Source organism: Onychostruthus taczanowskii, unplaced genomic scaffold (genome assembly GCF_017590055.1).
Source record: "Onychostruthus taczanowskii isolate IOZ18803 unplaced genomic scaffold, ASM1759005v1 scaffold12, whole genome shotgun sequence".
NCBI classification, from domain to species: Eukaryota; Metazoa; Chordata; class Aves; order Passeriformes; family Passeridae; genus Onychostruthus; species Onychostruthus taczanowskii.
Genome location: NW_024498351.1, coordinates 3,326,367 through 3,335,260, shown reverse-complemented (window position 1 = coordinate 3,335,260; position 8,894 = coordinate 3,326,367). Strand labels below are relative to the sequence as shown.

General features: G+C 42.4%; 1 protein-coding gene across 10 annotated transcripts in view; it reads right to left on the bottom strand.

The window, feature by feature from the left end:
• Positions 1–539: 539 nt before the first annotated feature.
• The window catches only part of EPHA5 (EPH receptor A5), a 193,259-nt gene continuing 184,904 nt past the window's right edge, over positions 540–8,894 (bottom strand). For 7 of the 10 annotated variants that reach the window (XM_041427845.1, XM_041427846.1, XM_041427849.1 and 4 more), the window contains one exon: positions 540–3,429. In XM_041427845.1, coding sequence (XP_041283779.1) covers positions 3,324–3,429 — 106 coding nt within the window. In that variant the 3' untranslated portion in view covers positions 540–3,323. Of the gene's footprint in view, positions 3,430–3,734; positions 4,067–5,341; positions 7,959–8,894 lie in introns of those variants that run through there. The other 3 variants (XM_041427847.1, XM_041427855.1, XM_041427848.1) reach the window with 2 other exon arrangements.

Sequence of the window (8,894 nt, the reverse complement as noted above, 5' to 3'; positions counted from 1 at the left end):
CCCTTATTTTTTATTCTTCTCACTATTAACGTATAGGAGGAATAAATAAAATTTTCAACTGATTTTTCTCCCTTTTATATCAGTCTTCCTTTTTAATGCTGAAGTAGTTTTTCCAAGGGTAGCTACACAATGAAAGGGCATCAGTCTATACAAGCCATTCTTGGCGACACTTCTTTCTCCCAAAATGAAAAACTGTATCAAAAAAAGCCTGACCACCTTTTGGATCCTTTGAAATACCTCCCTACCTCCCTCTCAATTATCAGCAAAATATACTGGAAAAAACAGAATCTGTTGGCTCAGCTGAAGCAGTAGCGAGCTGGAAAAGCAAAGTGCTTGGACTTACCAACTTACCATGAGCAGGAAATCCACCTTTCCAAGAACATAACCAGCCAAATGTTGCTGTCATCTTGTCCTGCTGCATCCCAATGCATAAAATCATGCCCAACACACAAAGTTCTTGCAGTTCTCAGATGGGAACTGAAAACCTCCATTGTCTCTGTGATTTGCTCATGGACATAGAAGCTGTAACCTTTGGACCCTACACATTAAAACAACATTTTATTTTTAGCCCCGAGACAAAGTCTATTATACAGAGATTTATAGCAAGAACAGCTCTTGAAATAAATAGAAAAAGTTATTTATTTATTTATTGGAAGCGAGAAGAGGTGCCCTATTTACAAATGCAGTCTGGCTTAAGAACAGTTTTGTTTTCCACTGCTTTGTCATTTTGAACGTTACTCCAGCATCTGGTACGTAGTCCAGCAATACAAATGATGAAAAGAGGATTTTGGTTTTAAGAGCCCAGGAAAAAAATGACCGAGTTCAACTCCTCCCACAGAGCCAACAGGACAGGAATGAGTGGAGATGATGGGCAGGAAGTGCTACATATTTGCTCACAGCATCTCAGTGCCACCAATGGATGCAGGCAAACGAACGATTCCTCCTGATGAAATGAGCTGTTTCTGTCTTCCTACATGTATTTTTCCCAAGTGTTGCAGAGAGGGAGGCACAAATAATCTCAAGACTCTTCTGCTGACAGCTCTAATAATCTTATTTATTATACGACAAATCTCTTTTCTGTGTCGAAATTGTTATGTCTTGATACCCTCTTCCTCTTTTGTGGTCTGGTGGCTGCCAAAATGAAACAATGGGATGAGAAATGACACTATCAAGATTTGTTAGACCTTGTAGTGGCTCTTTTCCCTCCTATTTCTCCTGATTCCTGAGGAACTCAGCAGTTGCAGAGGCGAAGGGGGCCATTTCAGGACAGGAAAATATTGCCTGAAGAAGCCCTGCTGCTAAGGGAAAAACCAGTCAACCTCTTCTCCTAGATGCTTCCCTTCTTTAAAAAAACATTCTGTGTATCAAATCTCATCCAAAGGCTGGGGGAAATTAAAGAAAGACTTTGAAACAGCTCCAGGTGCCTTGCAACACCTGTTTCTGCAAGACATGAAGGACACAGGCCTCCTTTTGGCTGTTTGAGCTCTTTGGGCTCATAGCAGCACTGGGGATGAAGGAAGCTACAGCAAGTCTATATATTGATGTTATTGCTGAGGGAGGATGCCACAAGATGCTATCCAAACTCTAAGGAAGCAATACATTTACAGAAACAACAAACCCTTGCAATCCACTGAGCTGTTTTAAAATCCTTATCAAAGTCTTCACAAAATAGAAGCCCAACCTATGACTACCAAATTAACTGTGCTGTTTAATCCTATCTACAATAAAAATAGGGGGAATATTTCTTGGTGTAATTCCCAGGGGATTGGGTTGCCCTCAGGTCCCCTGAAAATGCCAGCCATGGGCTTTAATGGATACACTGAGCCCCAGCTACAGCCAAGTCCTGACCTGAGCTGTGCCAGCCCAGGCAACTGGCATCTCCTTGTCCTTAGGATGCCATCACTGTGACCATGTTGGGCTACTCTGCTCTTCCCTCCCCTCTGTGCTCTGTCACAAAGCGGCCAGGTCCACAGCAAACCTAGAATGCTGAGAGACAGCTTGGGACAATACAGTTCCAAAAATAATCCCACTCCATCACTCTGCGGGAAATACTACAAAATCTCCACACTGGATGCCACAGGCTCATTTCCAAACTGTGCCCCAGGACTTAACCAACATCATCAGAAAAGGAACAACAAAACTCCTTCCTTTCAGCTAAAATCACCTCATGCTTTCTCTCCTGGGCTCTGGGAACAGAGGCGATGGCTGCACTGGGTGATGGGTGCTGGGCTGAAGCACCTGTGCAGAGGCAACCCCATGTCACCTTTGGCCAGGACACAGAAAAATTAATGCCACGTTGTCGCTGGAGGCCATCAAGAACCAGATGTTTTACTTCTCTTCTTCTGGATGTCCTCAACCCGTGGTGTAAAACAAGAGGGGGGCAATATCTTTTATTTAGAGCAACTTCCTTCTACTTCATATACATAATGAAAACTCCTGAAAGCTTTATGTATTGGTCAAACCAAACTGCAGCAAAAGTACAAAGCATAGGGGTAACAGAAAAGGGAGACTGAGTAAAAGAGGGAGGAAAGAAGGAACAAACCAAGGAAAGAGCCCCAATCTTGTACCTGATGCGTAGCAAACTGTACAGTATATACATCTTCAATATGTATTATCCTCCCCAAAGAGCAAATAAAAAGAACTTGGTAACACAGAAGGAGGAAAACAAAATATACACCCTGTATTGTATTTGCCATGGAGCAAGCGACATGTTTATATGCTAGTCTTCTCTATAACTTAATGCTGTGTAACAGCATATTTTTTTCTTTTCTTTAAATTTACAAAACAAAATATCTATCGAGAAATAATCTAATCATATTGCTCTTCAATACACTTCTGTAGACAAGTAAGACTCGAAGTTATACTTCAGCAAACTGCAGCTACTGGGAGTCCATGAATGGCCACAAAAATCTGCCATTCAAGTCAGTCCTTGGAAGCATTACCATGTGCTGCTGTAATTCAGTATACAAAGGTGCTATATATATAGATGTACCTCCCATGTACAGACAACACGTGGTGGAAGGCTTGTCATCACCGCTGAAGCTTAAGAGACTGGTTAACCTCATGTACAGCAGACTCGTTTCCACGTTCCATGCATCTTACATTGACTTCATGAAAATGAGGACACAAATAGGAAGAAAAGCAAAACTTTAGTCAAACACTGCTTTAGAAATGCTGCAGCAGAGGCCAATGTCCTTCAGTTATAGAAATCACTGAATTTCCCTTTTTATCTTTTCTTGGGTTTTTTTAGTCAAAATAAATCTCAGGGCTAGAGTACAAAGTGCAGGACCGACCCACTTGAGGAAGCAACTTTAAAAACCGTGTTACAACGGCACCATCCCATTCACCAACTGGACCTTCATCTCTTGAAGGCTGTTCATTATCTTCTTCTGGTGACCAACAAGTGTCACTCCCAGACGTCTCAAATCCCTGTGGGAGAAAGCAGACGTTGGTTCCATGGACCTCTTAGGCACACGTCGCCGCGCACACCACGCGCCGCATGCGCTGCTGCTGCCAGTGCCTACCTGTTATCACTGGCAGCTCCCAGAGCCAAGTTTAGTTGGCAGGTTTTATTTTCCCCATTTGTAAATTTTTTCTTTTTTTTATGGCTGACAGCACCTCAGAGAGGTGATGTGCTTTGAATGAGATCACCTCGCTGGCCAAGGAGCAAAGTGTCAGCATCATCTTTGGCCAAGGATTCTGCTAGGCGTGAAAAGTCCTATTTCCAATAGAAAAGCCATGTAAGGAAGCCCATGTTGCTGTTTCCTCTTCTCATAGGAGAGGCTGGTATTTGATCTTGGATATGAGCAGTGAGGAGTGAGGTCAATCCGTGCTTTCTTCCTCTTCAGATGAGGGAAAGCCAAAGAAACACAAGTGGCAAAAGCCTCCAACATGGCCACCATCCTGATGACTCCTTAAAGTCAACAAGAATTAACAAAGCAGCTCCCCTTTGGGTCTTTGCAAATCTTCCTATAAACCCACATGTGGTTTTGCTTTGGAGAGGTGAATTCTAGATGCCAAGGGCATTTGTGTTGATTCTGCCTACTGGGCTACCACTACAGGAAAGCTGTAAAATAAGACAGTTAATGTAAAATGCAGGATCAGTAGCAAAGATTGTTTGCATCAACTCCACCCTCCAAAATTCAGGTGTATAGACGAAGGTAATCACTTTCATGTGATTCATGTGAATGGCATTAAGAGGCACCTCCAGGGTATACAATTTATCCCATCCAAAGACAGGAGTGGGAACCAATCTTCTGGAGACAGCACAGCAGGACCTTGGGTTATCAATGACACCTCTAAGCCAGGTAAGGCCATCAGTTATGGCAGAGTGTAATTATAGAAATTTCTTACTGGGTAGAAAATGTTAACAAAGAAATTGTAGGAATAAAAGCTCAGCAGAAACATCAAGACAGTTGCATACATGTTTCCAGCCCAAGACACAGAAGCTGTTAGAGAAGCAGGTTGACTATAAGAGGTATGGTGTTTTGTCTGAAGACTACCACTGATAGAAGAATATCGGTCCCTCACTTTCTACCTGCAGTCTGGAGTGAATTAAGGATGTTTCTAAGTTGTGCCTTACGGTCCTGGCGATACACTTGTGAATCCCCAAGCTGCTGACACCCTGTGTGCAACTCTTAGGAGAAAGTTCTCCACCAAAAGCCACTGAGATGTGGCCTTGATCACGCAGCTGCTTTTTGGAAACCATGCTGCTGCATTCATGCAAAGGCTGGAAATCCCCAGCAACACCTGGGAGCCCAACCACCACCTGAGACATAATTGCAAACCTGGCCTACAGTTCACAGCAGGGCTGTGTGCTGGACTGCAGGAGAGCACATTAAAGCAACAACAAAACATTTTCACATGAGCTACCCATGGAAGTGTGCCTCTCTCAGCAGCTTCACATTCTGGACAGAAACTCCTGTGCAAGTAACAACCAATCATCCACGTCCACAAATTACACAGATGAATGCTGCTTTGAATAAAAAGCAGTCTTGAGTGAAGGCTAATACATTGACACATAATGTTGAAGCCAAAAGCTACATCTGTACTTCTCCAAGGACTGTCATGTTTTCTGCCTTTTGATTTGGAAAATACCAAGTTTTTTGCTTCGGGCTAAACACATAATTTCATTATTGTACCCTTTTTCAGCAATGCTTCTTGGTAAGGGGTACAGAGCAAAGGAGGTCAATGAGACACATCAGCAGTGCTCCTTACCTGGCAGAGAAAAGGCTGCAGCACCTGCAAAAGGTGTCTACCTTCTCAGGGGGACATGCTTTCATTTCTGCCTCCACTGAATTGTGAAACTAGTTCAGCAAGCCATCTTAATAATGAAGGAAAATGAAGTAATGCTATTGTTACATGCAATTTATTTTATGTACACAGCACAGTTGGAAGTTCACACCAGAGATCAAAAAAAATCCCCAAAAAACCAAAACCAAAAAACAAATCAACCCCTGAAACCAACACAGTATAGGACCTGATTTTTAAGAGACAACATCCATCTTCCCCCTGCTGAGTCCTGCTCTGCTGGCACTTTTTGAAAAATCAGCTTTTTTTTCCTCGGGTATCTAAAGTGCAAGCTGAGCTCTTTTGAAAATCCAGTACCACGTATTTCATAGATGTGTAATTTCTGACACTCTCGCATGTTTTGCTGGAAAAAAACAGCCTCAAACTCGGAGAAAAGCATGCATGTCTTGACCCTTTACACACAGCCCCATCAGTCCAATAACTCCCCCACCCAGTTCACTACACAGCCTTTTTTTCTGCCCATATAGTATCCCCTTAACTCAATATCCTTGAGGAGAGTCTCATTGATTTACAAGAGAGAAAGAAGAAAAAAGAATTTCTGGTTTCAATACATTAACTGCTCACCAGGGGATTCAAGTTTTTTTTTTTTTGAGTACCAAATTCTCTCAAATATGAAGCCACCAGCCAAAAACATGGGGGACTCCTCAGAGAGCGGAAAAACACTACTGTGGGGTCTTGCACCTCAGCAAAGATGAACCAGAAGACACAGCTCCTGAACCAGATGCTTGCCAAGTATAAAAATCAGCAGGTTTATTGAAAAGCCACCTTGCACATATCAAAGACAACAACAAAACTTTCTAAAAACTGCCTAGAGAATGTAGGATCTTTAATCCTGATGTTTCCAGCATGACTTACAGCATGTTGCATGCTCCCATGCATCCAGTGCTGAAGCACTTAAAGAGGTGTAAGGCAGAATACAGTTTTGAACAGAACTGGGTGCACAAACCAGCTGGTCTGGGGACAAAAATATCCCCAACAACTTCTGTGCCGAAGGGCTGCAAAAACAACTGCCTTTAAGCTCCAGTCCAGGGTTGCTTGGCTCACGTTACTGCAGCCAAATGGAAATTTCACCGGGCTCAGCTCTGCAGAGGAGATGTGTTCAGACACCCACTGGGGCTTTACAGTAAAAATGTGCATTCCCTGCAGGAAAATGCACAACTGAGACCCGCAGGCACCTGCGATCAGGATCCAGGCTGCTCCTTGCCGTGGGAGTGACCTGACCCCTGGTGTCGGGTTTTGTGTGTGCCTCTGCAGTGGAGATCTGTCCACCCATGTGCTGGGTGGTCTCCCTGCTTCAAAACACTTGGCCTCCCCAGCCACAAGACAACTTTTATTCTTATTTTAGGGAGGAAGTTTATCTTTTCACTTCTTTCATTCATGTAGGGCTGGAAATTAAAGCAGGCAGGAATTTGAATCGCTTGTCAACAAGGTATTATAAGGCTTACCTAAGCTGACCAAAAAGCCAAGGAAATAAAGGGGAAAATTGGTGTCAGCTCATCCCAAGCAGCCTGTACACAGCTGTATGCATGCTGCTCTCTTACCACTGCCTTCCATGGAAGCCCAGCTGCAACATGCCAGTGACAACACGGTACCCCCTTCCCTGCAAGAGCCTCCATTTGCAAGGGTTGAATTCACAGTCTCCATGTTGTAAGAAATAGATTTAAAACATTTTATTTACAAATAGAACTACTTATACACCATGGACCAGTTTGTCAAACACAGTGTAGACTAGGACTGGATTGCCACATAAAATACAACCCCCTCACCAGCCGGTTTAGTCATGCAAGCAAAAGGGCTACAGTCCTGAAAGATCTCCGAGGTCAGCAGCCGTCAGCCTACCACAGGTATTTTGTATTTCACCTCCCATCCAGGGCAGATCTCACCACTCTTCTGCACGTGGTGTAACTACAGCTGCCCATGCAGACTGGGACTACTCATGGAGTTAGTTGTCAGTTTGAGTGAGGGGAAACAAGAAGAACCTCAAAGACCTTCAGACGATGCTAAAGAGAGAGGAATCCGCTTGCTAGGGACATTTGCATGAAATGAGGACTTAAAAAATTTTGTTTTAAGAGTTCATCTGCTCTTACTCATAATTCCCATTCTACTTGATTACAAGATGAGAATTTGTTCAGAAGCAGACACAGCATCAAAATCCCAGGACTGAGATTTCAGGTTAAGAATAAGCATCTAGAGCAGGTGAACTCTTAAATGTTCTTCATCCAGTATAACTTTTAATAAATAATTTATTTTATTTTAGAAGAAAAATATATACAATGCAAAGCAACACAACACATATTATTACAAATATTCAGAGCTCTTCATCTAATAACAAACAACAGGGTGTCCTGAGATTCAGTGAGTACAGATCTTTCAAAAGGTGAAAATATGTAGTCCACATGGTTAGTAATTGGTCCAGTCAAGGGTCAGACTGAAACTCATGTCATGGATCTATCTATTCTTGAGTATTGTCCTGGCAAAGTTATTCTTGCAGTGGATTGAAAGAGCTCCAGACACACTCAAAGTCACTAGGTGGTCCACAAGTTTAAAGAGCAGGTCTGGTCCACTGGAAAGGTTCCCTTCAAGTCTGATATCCAGTTGGAAAGAGAGGGTGGAGGGTGAGGCTCCACTTTTCACAAGGTGATTCATCCCTTTGCAAGAATTAGAGCTAAATGTAGAAATCACTCTTTGTTTGAACACATACATTTTCAGGTCTTTGTTTAAGTAGGCAGAGCTTAGGACTTGGGGTGATATCCATCCATCTTAGATTTTTAATATTTTGCTTTCAGAAATTTGTCACTAATCCTACTCTTTTCTGGAATAAACACATCAAGCCATCAGTTCAGAAAAATCAGAATGGTAATCAGGATTTTGCTTTTCATGCCAGGGGAGGGAGGTTTTTTTTAAAAAAAAAAAAAAGCTGAACATCAACTAAATCAACCAGGTCCTGTAAAGAAGCCACAAGCTGGGCACACACAATTACCAGTCCTGTCAGTGTTATGGCAACTCCTCCTACAGCACTTGTAGTTTTTTTTAACGTAGATTTTAGAAATTCTTTACATTTATCATATGTTTTGTCCTGCTTTTTCTGGCAGCAGTTATCTACCTAATTTCTACATCTGTCTCCTGAATGGTTTGAATTTGGTAAAGATAATTTTTGGTGGTATTTGAAGGCAATCTCTTAAATTGTAAAGACTGTTTTATTGATATCATTTGGGGAAACCAAGCTACTTTCAGATGTTCAGATCATCTTTTCACCCGATCCCCCCAAGTCCCAGCTCTGGAATATACAGAACAGTTGCCTCTATTAAAAATGACAAGGAACATTTAACCTGAATTCTCCTTTGTAGAGTACAAAATGTTTTGTTGCTCCCTTTTACAGGGAGGAAAAAAAAAAAAAAGAAAACCTCCAGAAAACCAACCCCTCTCAGTATATCAACCGTTAAAGAACTTTGCTTGTTCTGCTGCTTGTTTTCTGGAGAACCCATGAGAGTCTCAGCTGAGCCCACCAGGAGCCATTTTCTCCCTTACTTTATTTTTTAAGGGCAGTCTGCCAGTTTACATCAGACTGAATTCAAGACTTCAAT